Here is a 23,370-nt window from a genome sequence, read left to right as displayed (position 1 = left end):
ACTTGCATAGAATTATGTTAACAGGTTGGAATGGGATGCAGGATAAACTCTTATTTCTACACTCGAAATCTAAGAGAAAAAAAAATTCTCAGGTTCTCCTGGTGGAAAACATACTCAGAATATGTGACAGCTGGATAAAAGTAAAACAGGGAGGGATCTCTCAAAGATCATAGAAGTAATTAAACACTCCCAGAAAATATTTTAAAAGGTAGACATTTTCCAAATTTGACAAAACTTTATAGAACAATAAGTAGTCATGAACTCTTTGTAGCTACAGAAAAAGATTAATATTTTACACAGTTAACATGACCAACCATTACTTAGGCCAAAAGAAAAGATGTAGGTGGATCTCGAAAGAAAATCTAATTCAGAAAGCCCAAACACACACTCACTCTCTCTCTCTCTCTCTCTCTCTCACACACACACACACACCCGCTAGGGCTATTTGGTATAAGATCACAGCAGTGCTTATGTAAACGAGGTTTTGTTTATAGATTACTACCTCCTTAATTGGGAAAAGAGTATCAGGAAAACAAAAGGAATAAAGAAACAAGAACAAACTATATGCTATTGACAACAGACACTTTTCAAGTATAAGAACATACATGGGATAAAAGAAAGAATATGTAAACAAGAGGTGTATGAAAGCTACTGTGACTTTAATAATATCAGACAAAGTAGTTTTCAAGACAGTGATTACCAGAGATAATAAGGGGCTTTTAAAAATATATTCCCTGAGTGGTTAAGATATTGCTTTTTGGAGTCAGACCCTCTAATATTTTTAACAGCTTTGTAACTCTGGATGTATTACTTACCCTCTTTGATCCTCAGTTTCCTGATAAAAGTGGGAACTGACACCTATATCAGAAGGTAACTGAGATGTATAAATAAGATGATGTATGTAAAATGCTTAGTACACTGTTTGGCATCAGATAATACAGAATAAATGATTTGTATTTATGCTGATATCTTTTCTGATCCACTGCCCAACCTTCTCTATCCTGCTTTGAGTCCAAGTTGCATGATATAATTAGAACCACAGAGGTTAAACAAAATCTGAATTCAGATCTTTGTTGTTTTGTTTGCTAGCTGGCTTTGGCACATGTATGACTTTAAGCACCATGAGCCTTAGTTTCCTCTTACTCTTCTTTTTTTTTTTTTTTTTGTTTTTTGTTTTTTGAGACGGAGTCTTGCTCTGTTGCCCAGGCTGGAGTGCAGTGGCGAGATCTTGGCTCATTGCAAGTTCCACCGCACAAGTTCACGCCAGTCTCCTGCCTCAGCCTCCTGAGTAGCTGGGAATACAGGAGCACGCCGCCTCGCCTGGCTAATTTTTTGTATTTTTAGTAGAAATGGGGTTTCACTGTGTTAGCCAGGATGGTCTCAATCTCCTGACCTCGTGATTCGTCCGCCTCGGCCTCCCAAAGTGCTGGGGTTACAGGCGTGAGCCACTGTGCCCGGCCCCTCTTCTTTTTTTAAGACTTTATTTTACGTTCAGGGGTACATGTGCAGGCTTGTTATCAATAAATTGCATGTTGTGGGGGTTTGCTGTACAGATTTTCGTCACCCAGGTAATAAGCATATTAGGTTTCGATCCTCATCCTCATCCCACTCTCCACCCTCAAGTAGGCCCAGTGTCTATTATTCCCTTCTTTGTGTCCATATGTTCTCAATGTTTAGCTTCCACTTATAAGTTAGAATATGCGGCATTTGGTTTTCTGTTCCTGCATTAGTTAGCTTAGAGTATTGACCTCCAGCACTATCCATGTTGCTACAAAGGACATGATGTCATTCTTTTTTTTTATGGCTGCGTAGTATTACATGGTGCATATGTACCACATTTTCTTTATCCAATCTATCAGTGATGGAAATTTAAGTTGATTCCATGTCTTTCCTACTGCGAATAGTGCTGGGATGAACATATGTGTGCATGTGTCTTTATGGTACAATGATTTCTGTTCCTTTGGGCATATACCCAATAATGGGATGACTGGGTAAAATGGTAGTTCTGTTTTAAGTACTTGGAGAAATTGCCACCCTGTTTTCCACAGTGGCTGAACTAATTTACATTTCCACCAGCAGCATATAGGCACTACCTTTTCTCCACACCCTCATCAGCATCTGTTATTTTATGACGTTTTAATAATACCCATTCTGACTGGTGTGAGATGGTATCTCACTGTGGTTTTAATTTGTATTTCTCTAATGATTAGTGATGTTGGGCATTTTTTTTATATGCTTGTTGGCCACAGGTATGTAATCTTTTGAAAAGTGTTCATTTACCTACTTTAAAATTTTTTTTTTCCTTGTAAAATTGTTTAAGTTCCTTATAGATTCTGGATATTAGACCTTTGTCAGATGTATTCTTTACAAATACTTTCTCCCATTTTGTAGGTTGTCTGTTTACTCTCTTGATAGTTTCTTCTTGTTGTGCAGAAGATCTTTAGTTAGGTCCAATTTGTCATTTTTGTTTTTGTTGCAATTGCTTTTGGCATCTTCATCATGAAATCTTTGCCAGGGACTATGTCCAGAATGGTATTTCCTAGGTTTTCCTCTAGGGTTTTATAGTTTTTACAATTAAGTCTTTAATACATCTTGAGCTGATTTTATATATGGTGATAGGAAGGGGTCTAGTTTTAATCTTCTGCATATGGGTAGCGATCTATCCCAGAATCACTTATTGAATAGAAGGTCCTTTCCCCATTGTTTATGTTTGCCAATTTTGTCAAAGATCAGATGGTTCTAAGTATGCAGCTTTATTTCTGAGCTCTCTATTCCATTGGTTTATGTGTCTGTTTTTGTAGAAGTAATATGCTGTTTTTGTTACTGTAGGCTTGTAGTATAGTTTGAATTTTGGTAATATGATGCCTCCAGTTTTGTTCTTTTTGCTCAGGATTGATTTGGCTATTCAGGCTCTTTTTTGGTTCCACCTGAATTTTAGAATAGTTTTTTCTAATTCTGTGAAAAATATCACTGGTAGTTTGAAATGAATAGCATTGAATCTGTAAATTGCTTTGGGCAGTATGGCCACTTTAACAACATTGATTCTTCCTATCCGTGAGCATGGAACGAATATTTTCTCATTTGTTTGTGTTGTCCGATTTCTTTCAGCACTGTTTTGTAATTCTCAATCTAGAAATATTTTACCTCCCCGGTTAGCTGTATGCTTAGGTATTTTATTTTTTGTGTGGCTATTATGAATGGGATTGTGTTCTTGATTGGCTCTCAGCTTGGATGTTGTTGGTATAAAGGAATGTGACTGATTTTTGCACAGTGATTTTTATACTGCAACTTTGCTGAGGTTGTTTGTCAGATCTAGAAGTTTGGGGCATACACTATGGAATTTTCTAGGTATAAAATCATATTGTCCGACTTCCTCTCTTCCTATTTGGATGCCTTTTTCTTTCTTTCTCTTGCTTGACTGCTCTGCCTAGGACTTCCAGTAGTATATTGAATATGAGTGGTGATAGTGGGCATCCCTGTCTTATTCCACAAGGGGAATGCTTCCAGCTTTTGCTCTTTCAGTATGATGCTGGCTGTGAGTTTTTCACAGATGGCTCTTATTATTTTGAGGCATGTTCCTTTGATGCCTAGTTTGTTGAGGGTTTCCAACATGAAGGGGTATTGTATTTTGCATTCGGTAGAAGCATTTGCATCTATTGAGATTATCATTTGGTTTTTCTTTTTAGTTCTGTTTATGTGATGAATCACATTTATTGATTTGTATATGGTGAACCAATCTCACATGCCAAATATAAAGCCTGCTTGGATCATGGTGGATTGGTTTTTTGATGTGCTGCAGAATTCAGTTTGCTACTATTTTGTTGGGAATTTTTGCATCTACGTTTGTCAAGGATATTGACTTAAGGTTTTCTTTTTTTTGTTGTCTCTCCCAGTTTTCAGTATCAGGATGATGCTGGCCTTATAGAATGAGTTAGGGAGGAGTCCCTCCCTCCTTAATTTTTTATGCTATCAGCTGGAATGATATCAGTAGGAATTATATCAGCTCTTCTTTATACATCTGGCAGAATTTGGCTGTGGATCCATCTGGTCCAGGGCTTTTTTGATTGGTAGGCTTTTTATTACTGATTCAATTTTGGAACTTGTTATTGGTCTGTTCAGGGTTTCAATTTCTTCCTTGTTCAATCTTGGGAGGTTGTGTATTTCTAAGAATTTATCTGTTTCTTGTAGGTTTTTAAATTTGTCTGCATAGAGGTGTTTGTAATAGTCTTTTAGGGTTTTTTGTATTTCTGTTGGGTTGATGGTAATGTGCTCTTTGTCATTTCTGATTAAGTTTATTTGGATCTGCTCTCTTTTTTGATTAGTATAACCCGTGGTCTATCTATCTTATTTATTGTTTCAAAGAACCAGCTTCTGGTTTTACCGATCTTTTATATCATTTTCCTATCTCAATTTCATTCAGTTCAGTTCTTGTTTTGGTTCCTTCTTTTCTTCTGCTAGCTTTGCAGTTGGTTTGTTCTTGTTTTTCTAGTTCCTCTAGGTGCAATGTTAGGCTGTTAATTTGAAATCTTTCTAACTTTTTTATAGGGGTGTTTAGTGCTATAAACTTCCCTCTTGATACTGCTTTAGCTGTGTCCCAGAGATTTGGGTATATTTTATCTTCATTTTAGCTGTGTCCCAGAGATTTTGGCATATTTTATCTTTATTTTCAATAGTTTCAAAAAATGTCTTGATTTCTGCTTTAATTTCATTGTTTACCTAAAAGTCACTCAGGTGCAGGTTGTTTGATTTGCATGTCACTGTATGTTTTGAGCGATCTTCTTGGGGTTGATTTCTATTTTTGTTGTGCTGTGGTCCAACAGTGTGGTTAGTGTGATTCTGGTGTTTTTTAATTTGCTAAGAATTGACTTACGGCCAATTGTGTGGTTGACTTTAGAATATGTGCCATGTGGCAATGAGAAAAATGTATACTCTGTTGTTTTGGGGTACACAGTTCTGTAGATGTCTGTTGGGTACATGTAGTCAAATACTGAGTTCAGGTCCCAAATATCTCTGTTAGTGTTCTGCCTTGATGATTGAATACTATTAGTGGGGTGCTGAAGTCTCCCAGTATTACTGTGTGGTTATCCACGTCTCTTTGTAGGTCTCTAAGAACTTGTTCTATGAATCTGCAAGCTCCTGTGTTGGGTACACATATTTAGGATATTTAAGTCTTCTTGTTGAATTGAACCCTTTATGATTATGTCATGCCCTTGTCTTTTTTGATCATTGTTGCCCTGAAATCTGCTTTGTCTAAAATTAGAATAGTAACTCCTGTTTTCCCATTTACTTGGTAGACTTTTCTCTATCCCTTCATTTTTAAGCCTGTGGGTATCTCTGCATGTGAGATGGGTCTCTTGAAGACAGCATAGAATTGTGACTTATTTCTTCTTCTTTTTTTAAATTATACTTTAAGTTCTAGGGTACATGTGCACAACATGCAGGTTTGTTACATAGGTATACATGTGCTATGTTGGTTTGCTGCACCCATCAACTCGTCATTTAAATTAGGTATTTCTCCTAACACTATCCCTCCCCCAGACCCCCACCCTTTGAGACCCTGGTGTGTGATGTTCACCTCCCTATGTCCATGTATTCCCAGAGTTCAACTCCCACTTATAAGTGAGAACATGCAGTGTTTGATTTCCTGTCCTTGTGATAGTTTGCTGAGAATGATGGTTTCCAGCTTCATCCATGAGTTCATGTCCCTGCAAAAGATATGAACTCATTATTTTTTATGGCTGCATAGTATTCCATGGTATATATGTGCCACATTTTCTTTGTCCAGTATATCATTGATGGACATTTGGGTTGGTTCCAAGTCTTTGCTATTGTGAATAGTGCCTCAATAAACATATGTGTGCATGTGTCTTTATAGCAGCATGATTTATAATCCTTTGGGTATATACCCATGGGATGGCTGGGTCAAATGGTATTTCTAGTTCTAGATCCTTGAGGAATCGCCACACTGTATTCCACAATGGTTGGACTAATTTACACTCCCACCAACAGTGTAAAAGCATTCCTATTTCTCCACATCCTCTCCAGGATCTGTTGTTTCCTGGCTTTTTAATGATCGCCATTCTAACTGGCATGACATGGTATCTCATTGTGGTTTGATTTGCATTTCTCTAATGACCAGTGATGATGAGCATTTCTTCGTATGTCTGTTGGCTGCATAACTGTCTTCTTTTGAGAAGCGTCTGTTCATATCCTTTGCCCACTTTTTGATGGAGTTTTTTTTTTTTTTTTTCTTGTAAATGTATTTAAGTTCTTTGTAGATTCTGAATATTAGCCCTTGGTCAGATGGATAGATTGAAAAATTTTTCTCCCATTCTGTAGGTTGTGTGTTCACTCTGATGGTAGTTTCTTTTGCTGTGCAGAAGCTATTTAGTTTACTTAGATGCCATTTGTCAATTTTGGCTTTTGTTGCCATTGCTTTTGGTGTTTTAGTCATAAAGTCATTGCCCATGCCTATGTACTGAAGGGGTATTGCCTAGGTTTTCTTGTAGGGTTTTTATGGTTTTTGGCCTTACATTTAAGTCTTTTATCCATCCTAAGTTAATTTTCATATAAGGTGTAAGGAAGGGATCCATTACTGGGTATATACCCAAAGGATTATAAATCATGCTACTATAAAGACACATGAACACGTACATTTATTGCAGCACTATTCACAATAGCAAAGACTTGGAACCAACCCAAATGTTCATCAGTGATAGACTGGATTAAGAACATGTGGCACTATACACCATGGAATACTATGCAGCCATAAAAAGGATGAGTTCGTGTCCTTTGTAGGGACATGGATGAAGCTGGAAACCATCATCTTCAGCAAACTATCACAAGGACAGAAAACCAACCACCACATAGGTGGGACCTGAACAATGAGAACTCTTGGACACAGGGTGGGGAACGTCATACACTGGGGCCTGTTGTGGATTGGGGGGATGGGGGAGGGATAGCATTAGAAGGAATACCTAATGTAAATGACGAGTTAATGGGTGCAGCACACCAACATGGCACATGTATACCTATGTAACAAACCTGCACATTGTGCACATGTACCCTAGAATTTAAAGTATAAAAATAATAATAAAAAAAGAAAAAACCCTAACATACAAATTTTGGAGGAGGCTTATTTGTGTAATAATAAAACTCCAGTCTCCCATTTAGCCAGCTGTACGTGTGTAAACCTCTTTCTCTATTGCAATTCCCATCTTGATAAACCAGCTGTATCTGGGCAGCAGGTAAGAAGAACCCATTGGGTGGTTATGCTCACACATATGGTAGATGATTTTTGATGAGATCAGTGACTTCCACTAGATCATTCAGTGGAAGAAAGAAGAGTCTTTTTGATAAATGCAGCTGGGAAAAAACTGGATATTCTCATGCAAAAGGATGAAGTTGAGCCCTTACCAAACACCATGTATAAAAGAGCCAAAACTACACACTATTAGAAAAAAACATAGGGGAAAGGCTTCGTGACATTGAATTTGGCACGATTTCTTAGATATATAACACCAAAAGCACAAAATGGAAAGTTATATTTCATCAAAAATAAAAACTATTGTGCAAAGGAGACTATCAACAAAATAAAAAGGCTATCCTCATTTGCAAATCACATATCTGATACATGACTAATATCCAAAATATCTAAAGAATTCCTAAAAACAACAAAACCCAATTCAAAAACGGGCAGAATGGGCTTGAACAGGTATTTCTCCAAAGAAGAGAGACAAATGGCCAATAAGCACATGAAAAGATGCTCAACATCACTAATTATAGGAGAGATGCAAATCAAAATCGCAAAGACGTATCACTTCACACCTTTCATAATATTTCACTTTACTTCATATTTGTCTTGCATGGCTATTACCCAAAAAAACAGAAAATAACAAGTGGTGGGTAAGGTGTGGAGAAATTGTTACCGTTGCGGTCTGGTGATAGAAATGTAAAATGGTGTAACTGCTATGGAAAACAGTAGGGTGGTTTTTCAAAAAACTAACATGGAAGTATCACTGTGATCTAGCAATTCTACTTCTGTGTATATACCCAAAAGAATGGAAAGCAGGGACTCAGATTATGTGTACACTAATATTGATACCAGTATTATTCACAATAGGTAAAATGTGAAAACAATACAAGTGCCCATCAAGAGATGAATGGATAAGCAAAATGTGGAATATACATATAATAGAATGTTATTCAGCCCAAAAAAGGAATTAAATTCTGATACATGCTACAATGTGGATGAACCTCAAGGACATTAAGTGAAATAAACCAGACACAAAAGTATAAATTTGGTATGATTCCACTTATATGAGGTACCTAGTCTGATTCATGGAAACAGAAAGGAGAGTAGAGGTTATCAGGTTAAATGAATAATGGTGAATGCGTATTTTACCACACTGAAGGCTATCAGGGTAAATGTAAAATGGCAAATGTATATTTTACTATGATAAAAAAAAAAAACCCAGGAATACTCAAATTTTATTTCTCCCCACTGCTTTTCTTCATGTTTAGAGGAAAGAAACATAACAAAAAACAGAATAGACATGAACTTTTTTCTTTGTCTTTCCTGAGACAAGGTCTCACTCTATCATCCAGGCTGGAGTATAGTGGTGCAATCATAGACCACCACAACCTCAAACTCCAGGGCTCAAACAATCTTCCCACCTCAGCTTCTCAGGTAGCTGGGGGTACAGGCACATGCCACCACACCCAACTATTAAAATTTTTTTTTTTTGTAGAGGTGGGGTCTCATGATGTTACCCAAGCTGGTCTCGAACTCCTGGGCTCAAGCCATCCTCCTGTCTGAGCCTCCCAAAGTGCTGGGATTATAAGTGTGAGCCACCATGCCTAACTGGCATGTACTTTTAAATGTCACTAGATTTACAAGAGCCAATCAAATGAACACATATATTTTAAACTATAGGACAATCAACCAATTTTCAGAGGAACAGTAGGGATTGCTGTAAAACAGAAACTGCAAGCATTGTCAACCCAACCTCTTAACCTTTTTGTTTTAAATCCTAAAACAAAGGGGAAAAGCAAGACCAGAAAACATAAAAACCCCAAAACCTGTCTTATCAGCATACACAGCAGGAAGCAAAGGTAGAGGCAAATAGTTAAACTCATTAAAGAAGAATGAAGAAAATTAAAAGAAATGTTCATTAATGGAAAATGAAAATAATTAACAGCGCATGAGCCCCAAACACTCTGACAACTGTCGTCAGAACTTCTCCGCAGAGCAAGGCTGCGGCTCCTCTGATAGAAAAGATTTCCCAAGAATGTCTCTCGCACTCTTGCCAGTGTGAACAGACGTAGCTGAGGAACTTATCAAAGTTATAAAAATCTCCCCAAACTGTCACTTGACCTTTAAAAATGATACTGGCATTTTCATCTTGCAATGCCAAGTTTATTTAGACGTAAAACAACACGTCCACATATGGACCATACTTAAATCTGCATTCCCATCAGCCAACAGAGCGGCACCCGGGGCCGCTACGACTGTCAGGATGGGTCCAGCTACAGTAGCTAGGTGGCTTTGTGACACCTTGTCTTCTGGAGCCTTTCCACAGCTCCTGTTGCCCCAGACTTCTGAGAGATGTACAAATGGAGAGTGAAGTTACTCTGTTTACAGAGTTTACACTTTACACATCTGTCACCTTGTTTAATTCTCAGAACCATATGTATTATGATCAGGTCCTATGAGGAAGCTGGATATCGGGGCCTTTCCTCATTTGCAAAGCAGACGATGAAAATTAAACAGCAGCACATGCACACATCTGAATGCCAAGGGTGGGACCTAGCACACAGTGAAACACGAAAAAAGCACTAGTCAGTTCCCTTGAGGTCATGGGAGCCTTTGGCTCAGTCAGGTCTAAAGGCCCCATCTTCCAAGTCCTTATGCTCCTTCTACCAAAACAGCAGTTTTTCAGACTGGAAGTGCATGATACTGAATGTATACAACTCCCCATGGAACACGTGAATGCAGATGGCTTTAAGTCAGGGAAATTCCCAGACCCTTGGCATCCCTACATATGGCATAAGCTTTCCTAAACCTGATCTACTTGGATAGGGGCAGGTTCTCCATCCTTCTCCTTCACTCCGCCCCTCCCCAACCCCACTTCACATCACCCTTCTCCCACTTCACAAAGGACCTGACTGCTCACCCATCCTGTATTGTTATTAACTGCACTGTCCCACCTAGTAAAACCTCCAGGGCACCAAACAAAGGTAATCAGAAATACTGCTATCTTTATTAAGAAAACCACTGTCTCTAGTGAATGGGTAATAAATCCTTTGGGGCAACCAGAGGTTTCTAATTATTTGCATTCAACAAAACTGGAGGGGACCTAATATCATTAATAAATCATTAAAATAGTTCTTGCTATAAAATCACCATGTAATTTGTGGCTTAAAGCTTGAGAGTTCAAAAAACTGAGAAACACTGCTGTAAGAAAATGCTTCCCACTTTAATCACTTCTTTATGTTAAAAAAAAGTTGACTTAATAGCAATGAAATTGATACTAAATTCTATCTCTAGCAATCTGTAATATTCGTCAATGAATACAGAATATATAATCAACAACAAAATGCTCCATCCATGTCACTAAGAAATCGATTTCTAATAAATGTAGCTTTTATGTTTAATAGTTAATTACCCAACCCTGTAACATTTATTGTTGTTTTGATTAATTGTTTACCAATACTAATTGTAATGGTAAGTCAATCCTAAAGCTTTTCTAAGACAGAGGCTGATAGCCACAGGATTTTAAAACTTTAAATTCTATCTATATTCTTTTTGTCATTGTAGATATGTGTGATAGGGAGATGACCTTGAACCTCAAAATATTATGCTAGGATAAAATTCTGAGGAGGAATGAAGATAGAACAGAAAAGAGCAATATACAATATCCAAATGTGGCCAGGTGTGGTGGCTCACACCAGTAATGCCAGTACTTTGGGAAGACGAGGCAGAAAGATTGCTTGAAGCCAGGAGTTCAAGACCAGCCCAGGAAACAAAGGAGGACCCTGTCTCTACAAAAAAAATTTAAAAATTAGCCAGGCATGTTGGCATGTGCCTGTAGTCTCAGCTACTCAGGAGGCTGAGGCAGGAGAATTGCTTGACCCAGGGAGGTGGAGGCTGCAGTAAGCTGTGATCACGCCACTACACTCCAGTCTGGGCAGCAGAGAGAGACCCTGTCTCACTTAAAAGTATGTGTGTATATATATATCTTTATCCAAATGTCATTGAAAAGTATGTTTATTAAATGAATGGTGGTGGGTATCAAACTGTTAACAATATTTATAGAATCTACTGGATATATTTAAGTTTCATTACAAATGCCAACATTTATAATACACTGGAGAGACTCCATCTCAAAAATTATTTTTAAAATGTACATGTCAATTAAAAAAATATCCCAGAGGGTTAATTTCACAGAATTCGTTTAGAAATTATGTGACCAGAAAATGTTGGGGACCACTGCATCAGACCCCTGGGTCTGGCCACAATTCTTGCCAGAAATTGAAATGGAGGGTGCAGGGTCTGTGAAGGAACAAGGAAAGCAGTCACTGCATTCACAGGCAAGGAGGAGGCAACCACACAGGTAGGTAAAATCACACACACACACACACACAGCCACACACACACACACCCTCTCTCCTATATTTTCCTCATTCTAGCACTAAATAAGCTTTAGAATGTTTTTATTTCTGAAAACTTAAGCAATGTTTGAAAAAGAGAAACAAGCTTATGGGGCTTCCCAAAAAGCATCAGTCATTCAAAGCCCAGCGAGCAGCTCAGTGTCCCCAGGCAAGGCTGGGAGAAGGATGGACACAGAGAAGGCTGGCATCTGGGATCCTTTCCACCTCCTCCAATAGGTGCTGGACAGAAGAATACTCCTAACCTTCCCACCCCAGGAAATGACCTTAAACTATTGCTTCTAATCATGTGCTTTTAAAAAAATCTATTTCATTCCTTCCAATTAAGCTGCTCTCTCCTTTGTGACATACTACCTCTTTGATTCATTCATTTGTGCCAGTGATAATCACTGTATCATATAGTAACTATGCCCTAGGTCCACACTGGGCCTGGGGTTACATGGTAATTAAAAACCACACCTAGGGCCAGGCACAGTGGCTCACACCTGTAATCCCAGCACTTTGGGAGATCGAGGTGGGGTGGGTCACCTGAGGTCAGGAGTTTGAGACCAACCTGGCCAACATGTTGAAAGCTCGTCTTTACTAAAAATACAAAAATTAGTCGGGCATGGTGGCTTGCACCTGTAATCCCAGCTATTCAGGAGGCTGGAGCAGGGGAATTGCTTGTACTCAGGAGGCACAGGTTACAGTGAGCTGGGTTAGCATTCTGCTCTGAGCTACATGTAAGCCAACTTCCTAGCTTTCAGTTAGGAGTTAGCATCAGAAGTCAGAACCCACAGGAAAACGCCCTTCACCTCCTCTCCGTCTAAAATGTCCTTTAGATGCTTTTAGTTCTCGCACATCTCACTTCCTCCCAGGACTCTTTGTAGACAAGCCCTACTTAACTCTTGTCCCTCTAATCACTCTAGTAACACCCAATGGTGTAATTAAGGTACCCAATTTATGTAGTTCCACTTGGGTACAGACTAATTTGGGAAAGTCAAGTATCTTTACCTCCTCCTCTCCCCAGGCCTCTAGAAACATAGTCCAGATGTCAGGAGCAGAGCATTTAGAGGCATTTAACAAACCACACAAGACAGTGCAGTTATCTGGTATACCCTCAATTAGGGCAGTCACCCATAGTGGAGAGAACAAGGCAAAAAGAACTAGTATTTATTACTTGCCTATAGTACTTAAAACAATCACTTGAGGCAGCCAACCCTTGCCAATGTAATGCAAACACTAAGTAGTGAAGCTGGATTTGAACATGGGCTGTTACGCCTATGTGAGCTCCCCACCAGCCTCCAGTCTCTCATGTGTGTGAAGAGGCCAAATACTCAACTGACTCACAACCACCTTGACAAACCTCCCCCTTTTAATGGCTGTTGGTGGTAATGCCTTGCTATATAAATAAATACTCATGACATTCTCTTTACTTCTAGCATAAAAGCTCTTAGAATCAGAGTAGGGACCACATTTATCTTCCAGTTTCTATTTAAAAGGTTCAATATAATCTTAGACACACAACACAGACTTCAAAACTATGATTTGATTGACAATCTCTGTGCAGGACTCCTTTCTGGGATTAAACTCTGTTTATAATAACTTCCTTCAGCTTTGGAGTGCCTTATAATTCATTCATTCAAAAAATATTTAGTGAGCGTTCACTACATGCCAGGCACCGCTCTGGACACTACAGATACAACAGTAAACAAAAGAAAATTCCTACCTTGGTATTCTAGTGGGAGAAACAACTGAAATACGTATTCAGGTATCATACTATTTAATGTGATATCAGGTACTCTTAAAGGATCTACAAAAGTCTACATTACCAATTGTTTGGTACAACTAGATGGACAAATACTTATCTACAGTTTTCCTATCAATTTACTCCCCACCTTATCCAAGGTCTAATTGAAAAAGTTAAAGTCCAAAAATTTGCCTAATGGGCATTCTGAAAACCAGATGCAAAAAAATAAAAAGGAAAGCATGCTCCTTACACTGCTATGTATACTTTCAAATTCACAAGTTTACATAAAGACACGATAGTATCCAGGAAGAAGATTCTAATGGGCATGATTTAGATGCCACTTCCAAATACAGAGAACCTGAAGAGTTCTTTCTAGGACAGTTTCTCTCAAAGATGAGAACCGCACTTGGACATGCAGAAGACGGAAAAGTGGCTGCCTATTTCTCCACCTCAGCTTCTCATCACCCAGCCTTTTGCCATCAAGAACATCCTTCAGGTCTCTGAGTATTCCATGTATTCCATTTTCTCAAGTTCACAAACATGGCTTCCTCTCTCTGGAGGGCTCTTTCATCCCCGTCTTATCACCCACTATCACTTATCACCCTGTTGTCCTTTACTTCTCAGCTCAAATGTCACTTCCTCCACAATTACTCCTACAGTCAACAACTCCATTAGGGACCTCTGCTTTACACTCCCAGACACGTGCATTTCTCTCAACAGGCACTGAAGGTACCATGCATAGTCCAGAGAATCAATCTGTAAGGACTGAGATGCTCTTGTTTCGGTGAGCTGAAATACTCCCTGCCTTAATTAAGCACAGTGCCTTGTACACAGTAGGTGCTCAATTAATATTTGTTAGTAGTAGAGAAGGCCTACTGACTCATTATATTAAAACATCTTCTGCATAGGGTGAAGTTTGAGCTCAGGTAGGTAGAAGGAATCTTCCAGAGTAATACACTAGTACTGCTAAGATACGATTCTCTTAGATAACTGAAATCTCAGTTAATGGAGAATGGTCAGCATTTAGCACACTCAGCTTTCACTAGGGATGCAGGTACAATTTAGGAATATCTGCAGTTCAAGCTGAAGGAACAACAGCCTTAGATTCAGCATGTAACATACATAGTGTTTAAAGTTCTCTTTCCACAGGTGGAGGAGACGGATTTTAAAAAGTAAACAAACTACTGCATTTTTAGTTGTTTTAGGAAAAAGACCCAATCTGACTTCTGGTAGAGAACATGGCTGTCCTCTTCAGCAAAGCCACTTCCAAGTTTTCTTGTTTGATTTTTTTTAACATGCAAAAAGTCTCAACCAATGATTTACTTTGTTTTTTTATCCAAGGAAATTCCTCATCTCAGAAGAAATCGGACAAGAAAATTAACAAAACTTCTACCAACAAGTGAGCAGTCAAATGAACCGCAGCCAACATAAGGGGTACACTGGTGAGAACCAAGGCTCCTCCAAGCACATCTCTGTTCCCAGAAGGAGCTGCCTCAGTCACATTAGCTTCAGCGCAAATTGGCTCAGGCCCCCAGCTCCTCTCCTCCGTTTCAACAATAAACTCCTGAGCCTGCTTCCCATAATTCTGTATTTTCTCCCATTCTATCCTGAAAATTATTCTTCCTTTCAGTTCTGCCTGCCCTGACACGATACTCGCCTAGGAGACAGAGTTGTTGATGTACACAGAGCAAATGAGGAAAAACTTAATTTTAATATCTATAGAAGTTATTAATTCTTATTCACAACAATACATAGTTTAAAAAATAAAAGACTACAGTTTATATACTAACCTGGCAGTTTTTATCTAAATATAAAATCTAAATATCAAATGGTCTATAAATTAGAGATAGTGAGAGATGAGATAAAATTTTCACAAGACCAAATATTACCAGGGGAAAAAAGGTAGGGGCAGGAATTGGGGAAATGTTTGGTCAAAGGATACAAATTTTCAGTGAGGAAGAATAAATTTAGAAGATCAACTGCACCACAAATTGGTGACTATAGTTATTAACAATGTATTGTACACCTGCAAATCGCTGAGTAGATTTTAAATGTTTTCACCACACACACAAAAATGATAAATTTGTAAGGTAATGAATATATTAATTAGCTTTAGTAATTCCACAATGTATACCTATATCAAAACATTATAGTCTACACAACAAATGTATTAACATACAAATTTTTCAATTTAAACAACAAAAAGGAAAAAAGTCACCAAAAGTCAAAAGAGAAAGCTAAAAGTTGATATAACCAAGAAGAAAGACCTGAATTCAAGGATGGCAGAAGACAGTAATAATATCACAAGGCTCCTGCTAATCAGGTGCTTTACTTATTATAATAATGACATATTTTCATGTGACTGTGTTAAATGACATGAGTTTCAGGACAGTCAACAATGCAGGTGCCAGAACCAGGGCACTTGGGTTCAAAATCATGTCTCTGCCACGTAACAGCTATATGACATTTTCAAGTTACTTCCTAATGCTTCTGTTAAAAATGGGGATACTGGTTATATAGCTCAGAGGTAAACAACTATATTACAGTCAGGTTGCATTTGTTTAAGTCCTCTGTACTCACCAAGGGACTGGGTCCATAACTAATTATTAGCATCAGTATTAAAAAAACAAACAGAGACAGTACTATTACCTAGCTCAGGGTGTTATGAGGATTAAATAATACACGAAAAAGCCTAAGGCTACTTCCTTGCCTATAGTAAATGCTCAATTTATGTCAACTATATTTTGCTTATATCCACGATAAAGGGTATTAACATTTATTTAAAATTGTGTGCAAAAATTACCAGGCATGAACAACAAATTATCTTAGTTTTATTTCTGTGCTTTGGAGATCTATTCTAAACCTACCTACGTATTTATCTATGTACTGGTATAACAATTTTATTTGTATTTTGGTGGGAGAATTTGAGCTCCATGCAAAACTTAAATTTCATGCTTCACAAGCACTGTGAATCAAATATATATGTGTTAACTTACACAGGCTAAATATTCCAGAGTCCAAAACATTTAAACAGACATATCTGTACAATACTGAATTCTGTGCAAAAAAATAATGACAACAAAAAACCTACCACTACTTTAATACCACCTGAAACAGTTAATAAATAAGACCATTGACTTTGGTTTTTCTATTTTGCTTTTGCAGCATGCCTTAAAAGCAATTACTATTCCATTACTGTTCACACAAGAGAAAATTTACCAGCTTGTAATTTAGAGGCAAGGGGAGTAGACAGCAGAAAGGGAGCCACCCACTACGGTTTCTAAGAAGCAACAACAGCCTAAGTGTTTAAAAGACACAACATTCATTGCACCAAGCAATAATCCAAACATGTTTGTATGTCTACTCACGAGACAGAATCATCAGTGAAAAGTAGGTTGACAGATGAAGAATGATGGAAAAAGACAATAGGAAGAGGCAGAAGGGAGAACATCTTTAGGCCCAAATTGTTATTTCTGGCCCATTAAAATATCAACATCCAAATGAAAACTGCTGGTCTCCAAAGAAAACTCTTATAAAAAATGAACCATAATTCAAATACTACTGTACACCCAGGGAGAGTAAAGAAAATCTAACATTTATAGCCTAAGAAAACTGGCTGTAGTTTCATATACACATTTCTATAAAATTCTCACATTTTATCAGACCTATGGCATGACTCTTAATAGCTTTCAGAGGGAGAGAAATAAAATACAAGGGGCACATTTCAGGTAAAATGGTCTTTTAATGTTCCATCCAAGAAAATCTTCTAGGTTCCTTCACTTTAAAAAGAATTACCCTACATAAAGTAAATGTACCAAGGGTAAAAGGTAAATCTCATGTTTCCTTTCAGGAAACATAAATAGAAGTACTATTCAGGGGGAAAAGGGCCAAATATTATCAACTCATATATCCTTCAGATTATGACTCCAATAAGCAGCAGGTAAAGAGGGAAAGCACACAAATGCTTCTGAAAAAAAGCAAGACAGAATTAAACCTCAAAACTCCTTTACCTGCCTAGTACACAAATAGCTTAATAGCAGCTAACAAAAGATTCAAACAAGGGGCTTCTTTAGTTCATCGCTTTCCAGAAACATCTTCTAGATGTAATCTGTCACTGACTCCTTTGACAACCCCTTAAGTGTCTGAGAGCCAGACTGTCTTCCAGTCTTATTTCATTAAATTCAAAATTTCTAAAGTTTTTTTTCTCTTGCTTGGAAAGCGTTACTTTTTTTTTTTTTAAGGTTTCAATTCAATTGATTTCCAGAGGCGAAATCAACTTCACCTGAAAAGCATCTATTTTAAATTTAAGAAAGCTTTGAAGGTTTTCTGGTGAAAAACAGAAACCTGATCAATAGTGTTATTGAAAACATGACTAAAAATAAAGTCACATTTATCTGTAGTTGTGGCTTTTATTAAAGCAGCTTAAATCTTTTGCAAATAAGCTTTTCCAGAGAGATAGATCGATAGGATGCACAGGGAGGCAGGATTACCTGTGATCCACGGTGCAAAACCCCATCAATGCCACAGGAAGAAAAGGAGTAGCTGTTGAGATATTTGAAACCTGAAAAACCCTACCACCTCCTTCTCCAATGAACAGCCCCATTTCTGTGGCTAAGATTCACACTGAAACTTCATTTGCAAATGGATTTGGCTGTTAACATAAGAGTGTTCAATGCAAATATTTCTTTCCTGGCGGTGCAGCTCAGTTGAAAGGAAAGGCTGAAAATTAGTTAGCTGTATGAGATGACAAAGCACCATTCCAGTTACCAGGGAGAAATAATTGAACACAGATTGCCTGTTGCGTCTTTAATTTAATTTGGAGACCTTTCATCCTTTGCTTTCCTTCATTTGCAGCCAATACTTAGGGAGCTAATTTGTACCTGGTTCATTTTCCTCCTTTTATCTTATCCACTTTAACATCAACCATGGAAATTGGAAGCACCATGAATAAAAGATGAAACCTGACTTGGGGTATTCTTTCCTTAAGTACTGTGAATTACTTAAAAACTAATTGGTGTGCATGCACAGTATAAAGGGCTGAGATATATGCCTCAGCCCTATAGCATTCCTAATCAGCATCTCTGCTTTCCCCCAAGGAGCTGCAGATTTTCAATGTTTTATCCGGTCCTACCTTTTCTCCAGAGAACAATGTCTAAACTATAATTTACACGGACTCATTAATCTGAGAATGGGTGTATGGTAGGCTGTCTCATTAATAAACCTAAGGGTTTCCAAATTCTGGAAAATGCCCAAGACTAATAATTCATAAATTCCACTAGCCTAATGAGTTCATTAATGCTTGCCATGCACGCAAAAGGTTATAATAAAGAAAACTGGCTGGGCGCGGTGGCTCACGCCTGTAATCCCAGCACTTTGGGAGGCCGAGGCGGGCGGATCACGAGGTCAGGAGATCGAGACCATCCTGGCTAACACGTGAAACCCCGTCTCTACTAAAAATACAAAAATTAGCCGGGCGTGGTGGCGGGCGCCTGTAGTACCAGCTACTAGGGAGGCTGAGGCAGGAGAATGGTGTGAACCTGGGAGGCAGAGCTTGCAGTGAGCCGAGATTGTGTCACTGCACTCCAGCCTGGGAGACAAAGCGAGATTCCATCTCAAAAAAAAAAAAAAAAAAAAAAAAAAAAAAAAAAAAAGAAAGAAAAGAAAGAAAACTGAATGTATTAGCATACATACATGTCAAACAGAGCCCTAATCTGTCCAAAAACATTGCTGGTGGGGGAATGGTAGAGAAAGGTACTAGTCATAAAATTACTGTCTAGGAGTGATCTCCAAGGAGCTAGAAGACTTAAATTCTAAGTATGTCATGCCTATTATGCTTAAAATGACAACAAAAACAACAAACCTGTTGTATATTTTGTATATGTGGCACCTCAACATTAAAAAATGTTGCATATGCTCTTATTTTGATTATTGCATTACTTCCAATTGTACAAAAGTTTAGTGTCTTGAAAGTTTTGTGTGTTTTCCTTTATAATGTCCTCTCTGACAATACTATTTTTCCTCCTTACTCTCACCTCATTTTATATTTTCCCCCATATGGACTAATGAAAAACCTACTGGAATTTTCTCCTGATGCTTAATATCCCCCACCAACAAGCCCTCCTTTCAGCTTGGGAAGCATCAAAGGAAGGCTGTGTCCTGAATCATTTCACTGCCTGCATGTGCCAACTCTTCTAACACCTCACACCAAGAGGCTAGAAGCTCAGAATAAACTGAATCATTCCTCCTTCACAATGTAGCCTCCTACAATATTCATTAACAGTAACGTGCACTATTTTATTTCAATAAGACCACATATTTTCACAGACGAGGCAACTTCCAAGTTGTAGAAGAAAAAAAAAAGACCTTGCAGTTTAAAAATTATGGTGCATTGAAATGTACAGTCTTCACTTCAGACGCAAGCCCCTTTTATTTTTTTGGAGGGGGGAGCGCTGAAGCAGGATTAAAAGACCAATTAAAAACGTCAGATGGTATCTCTAATCTTGGGTTGAGTAAGGACCATACTATACAATGCCAAGCTTATTTATTCATCTGGAGAAACAAGGAAAGAAAGTCCTCTACAGTGAAAGGATGGAAAAGAAAAGAAGAAGAACAATTACTGTGCCTTTTATTCATGAAAGAGAGGATGAATAGAAATGAAGGCGGCAATTACCTTTAAGAATTTTTTTTTTAAAGCCACAAAGAAAAATTAAACTGGAAGAGTACAGAATAGTTCTGCCCTGAGGTTAAGAAAGCAAACCAGAGATGAGGATGAAAGTGTGGGGAGCAGTTAGGGTATCTGATGACCAGACACACAGATTATTTTAGGAGTTCAGTGTCCAACTCACACATAGTACTTTCCCAATGTCCAGTTTACCTGGGAGAAGAGGAATTGGGGCGGGGGGCAGGGGGAGTCTCTCCGGAGCAGGACGTCAAGAAATTTCAGGTGGAGGAAGGCAACAGTCTCACAGGGCGTCAAATCAATCAAGAATATTTTCTTTGGCTGTAATTGCGTAGAGAGAAGAAAACTGACAAAACCCATGCCACTCAGTCTCATTTGCAGGCTGCACACACACACACCGCAAGATACCAGCCTCAAGGAAGAACACCTGTTCTAACCCTGTGCCTGCTGGGGTTGTGTGTGCGCCCGCAGGGAACTCGGGGGCCATTTCAACAGCAGGGAGCCGGGCTGCACTCAGGACCTCACAGAGAGCACCAGGACGAGGCAAAAGGCCCCGCCAAATGCGTCCTGGCTAACTCGCCAAAAAGAGGCCTTAGAGAAAGGGCGTGAAAAGGGACCAGGCAGCCCAGATGATTACCTTGGGCTGCAAAAAAGACATAACCACAGGGCAGAACAGTTTATTTTCCAGAAAGGATTTTCTTGCAAACAAAACAAAACAAAACAAAAAAACACAAATGTAATCTGGAGGGTCAGAAAAGACTTTTGTGAGGTGTGGGAAAGAGAGGAGGGACCGCCACAGAAATCAGTGTTTCTTCTACCAACCATTTCCGTGCCAGTGGGCGGCAATAGTGAAATTTCTCTCTAGGCTATCTCCACCTTTCTCCCTACATGGTCCTAGACTGAGAATCACACCTGTAGGCACTGAAAGGCCTCGAGTAACACCACGCCTACCCGCTCCCCGCCGCCCCGCCGCCACCCCCTACGGTGCAGGTCCCTCCCTGATCTCCTCTCGCAGCCAGCGCCTGCAGGTCTAGGTTCCATCCTCAGGTCGGCAGGAGCCCGGCCCCTGGAAATCATTCCCGCGCCTCACACCTGTGCTATTCTCTTGACCACCACCCCCGCCCCCCCACTCCACACACACACAGAAAAGCCAGAGAAGACTCCCGCCCCTTGAGCCACAGTGATCCTCTCACACACACCCCTTCCACACCCACGGCCAGCGGAGGCTGCGGAGTGCCAGCAAGGAGCGGCTCCGCTTGGTGCCCCGAATGCGCGTATGGAGAACTGAGAACTCAAAAGTGCACCCGGAGTGCAAGGGGCGTGTGGCTGCAGCCTGGCCGGCCCGGGCGTCCCCCACCCGCGCCCTCGCCCACCCAGTGGGGCGGGCTGGCCTCTACCTCCTGGAAGAGCTCCAGACTATAGGTGTTGTCGTCGTCAGCGAAGAAGAGCACGCCAGGCTGCGCGCGCTGGTGCTGGTGCCTCTGGCGCAGCCAGGCGAGGCCCGCGTTGCGCTGCTCAGTGGCGCGCGGCAGCCCGGGCCGCTTATAGCGCCGCGGCGTGGGCACGTGCAGGTGCGTGCTGGGCAGCCCGGCCCGCGCCAGAAAGCGGCTCACCAGCTCGCTGCGCGCCGCCGCGTCCTCCACCAGGATCCAGTGCAGCTGCGCCACCTGGCGGAACGTGTTGGCCAGGCGGGTCAGCTCCGCTTTCTGCACCGGGCGGCTGTAGGTGGGCGTGATGGCATAGATGGTGGGCAGCTGCGGCTCCGGCTGAGGCTGCGGCCGAGACTGGTTGCGCTTTTGGGTCCCGTGAGCCGGGCCGCCCCTGCGGAGCGGGAGTCGGGCACCCCCGCGGCCCACCGCGTAGGGAGAGAAGTAGGGTCGCGGGGTGAGGGGAGGCGCCGGCTTGCGCGTGTCCACGTCGAGCATGATGATGACAATTAGGATCCAGGGCAGGAGGATGAAGAAGCGGGTGAACAGGACGGACTTCATGGTGCACACTCCTCGGCCTCGCGGACACACCAGAGAAGGGCGAGCCGAGGGACCCCAGTGCGCAGCTTGGACGGCGGCGGAGCCAGCACTTAGGAAGTGGTGACGGGTGCGCTGTCCATGGGGCCGAGGGCGCTGCAGAGACCTGAAGCCGCGGGGCTCACTACCTGGGCGTGGAGGAGCGGCAGGTTCGGGCAAGCTAGAGCGATAAGGGGTGCAGGCGAGCGTGCAGGGGCTGCTCCCGACTCCGGGTGAGCTGGCGGGAAACGGGACTCAGTCCAGCCGCGCGCCGCCGGTCCCAGAGTTGTGCCGAGTGCGGGGAAAGCGCTGATCCCCACCGCGCTCTTTCCGAAGAGTGGGAGCCGAGAAGCGGCACCCGGCGCACCTCGCCGCTCCAGTCCCGCGGTGCTGCGGGGACAGGGGCTCCAGCGGCGGGCCCCCAGGATGCTCTCTGGGACGCCTTCGAGAGCGGGCGGCGGCGCTGGGGGCTTTCCTTCCTCACATTCCCGCCGGGGTGGCGAGGAGCGGGAGGAGACGCTGGGGGTTGTGGCCCCGGCTGTGTTCGCGCGCCGCAGCGGAAGCCTGCGCTCAGTCCCTCGCTCTTGTCTTCTCAGAACCTCTCCCGGATCCAGCAGCAAGATCCCAAACCAAGGAAAGAAAGAAAAAGCGAGGGGGCGGGGGCGCTGCAGACTCCAGCGTCCTCCCAAGTCCTCCTGTGGGAAGACAGCAGCGCTGCTACTGGCGGATAGGGGCTGCGAGAGGGAGGCGGGGAGGGGCCCCCCGGCCCTCCGCCGGGTCTGGCGCTAACGGCCCCGCGAGCAAGCTCGGGAGGCAGCCGCTGCACCGAGGGTGGAGGAGCGGGAGGAGCGACCCCGTGGGGCTGCACGACCTCCGGGAGAGGGTGATGCTCGTTCACCTCTCTTTAGCTTTGTGAAATACCGCAAGGTCTTTGGAGATAAGCCAGGAAAATCCATTCACGTGCGGAAACTTGCCCGGCTACGCGCTTTGGTGCTGATTCCTAGGGTTCCGAGTGAAAGGAGGGGAGAAAGCGAAGGGATCCCTCCTCCTGCTCCCAGCTGCCGCGTTGATGTGCTGGTGTGTATCGAACAGCGGCAACAAAAAGCGCTTTCACTGCAAGGCAGACATCAGTAGAAGCCCACGGAGATGCAGGGGTGCAGCACATAGGTGTTTGGCTTGTGAGATAGTCCATAAGAAAGAATCAATTCGGAGGGCTGCTGCCTGACTGCAGTTTGATCATGGGGGGGTGGGGGGGGGGGCGGGGGCGGTTCCTAAAACTCCAGCTGAGC

General features: G+C 41.4%; 1 protein-coding gene across 1 annotated transcript in view; it reads right to left on the bottom strand.

The window, feature by feature from the left end:
- LOC105479479 (beta-1,3-glucuronyltransferase 2) overlaps positions 1 to 22,700 on the bottom strand; it is a 69,385-nt gene extending 46,685 nt beyond the window's left edge. Inside the window, exon 1 of the mRNA XM_011737466.3 lies at positions 21,476 to 22,700. Within this exon, the coding sequence (XP_011735768.1) occupies positions 21,476 to 22,066 (591 nt within the window). The 5' untranslated portion in view covers positions 22,067 to 22,700. The remainder of the gene's footprint in view (positions 1 to 21,475) is intronic.
- Positions 22,701 to 23,370: the final 670 nt, after the last annotated feature.

Source organism: Macaca nemestrina, chromosome 5 (genome assembly GCF_043159975.1).
Source record: "Macaca nemestrina isolate mMacNem1 chromosome 5, mMacNem.hap1, whole genome shotgun sequence".
Lineage (NCBI taxonomy): Eukaryota > Metazoa > Chordata > Mammalia > Primates > Cercopithecidae > Macaca > Macaca nemestrina.
Note: the sequence above shows the minus strand (reverse complement) of the source record. Positions and strands in the feature narration are given on the sequence as shown.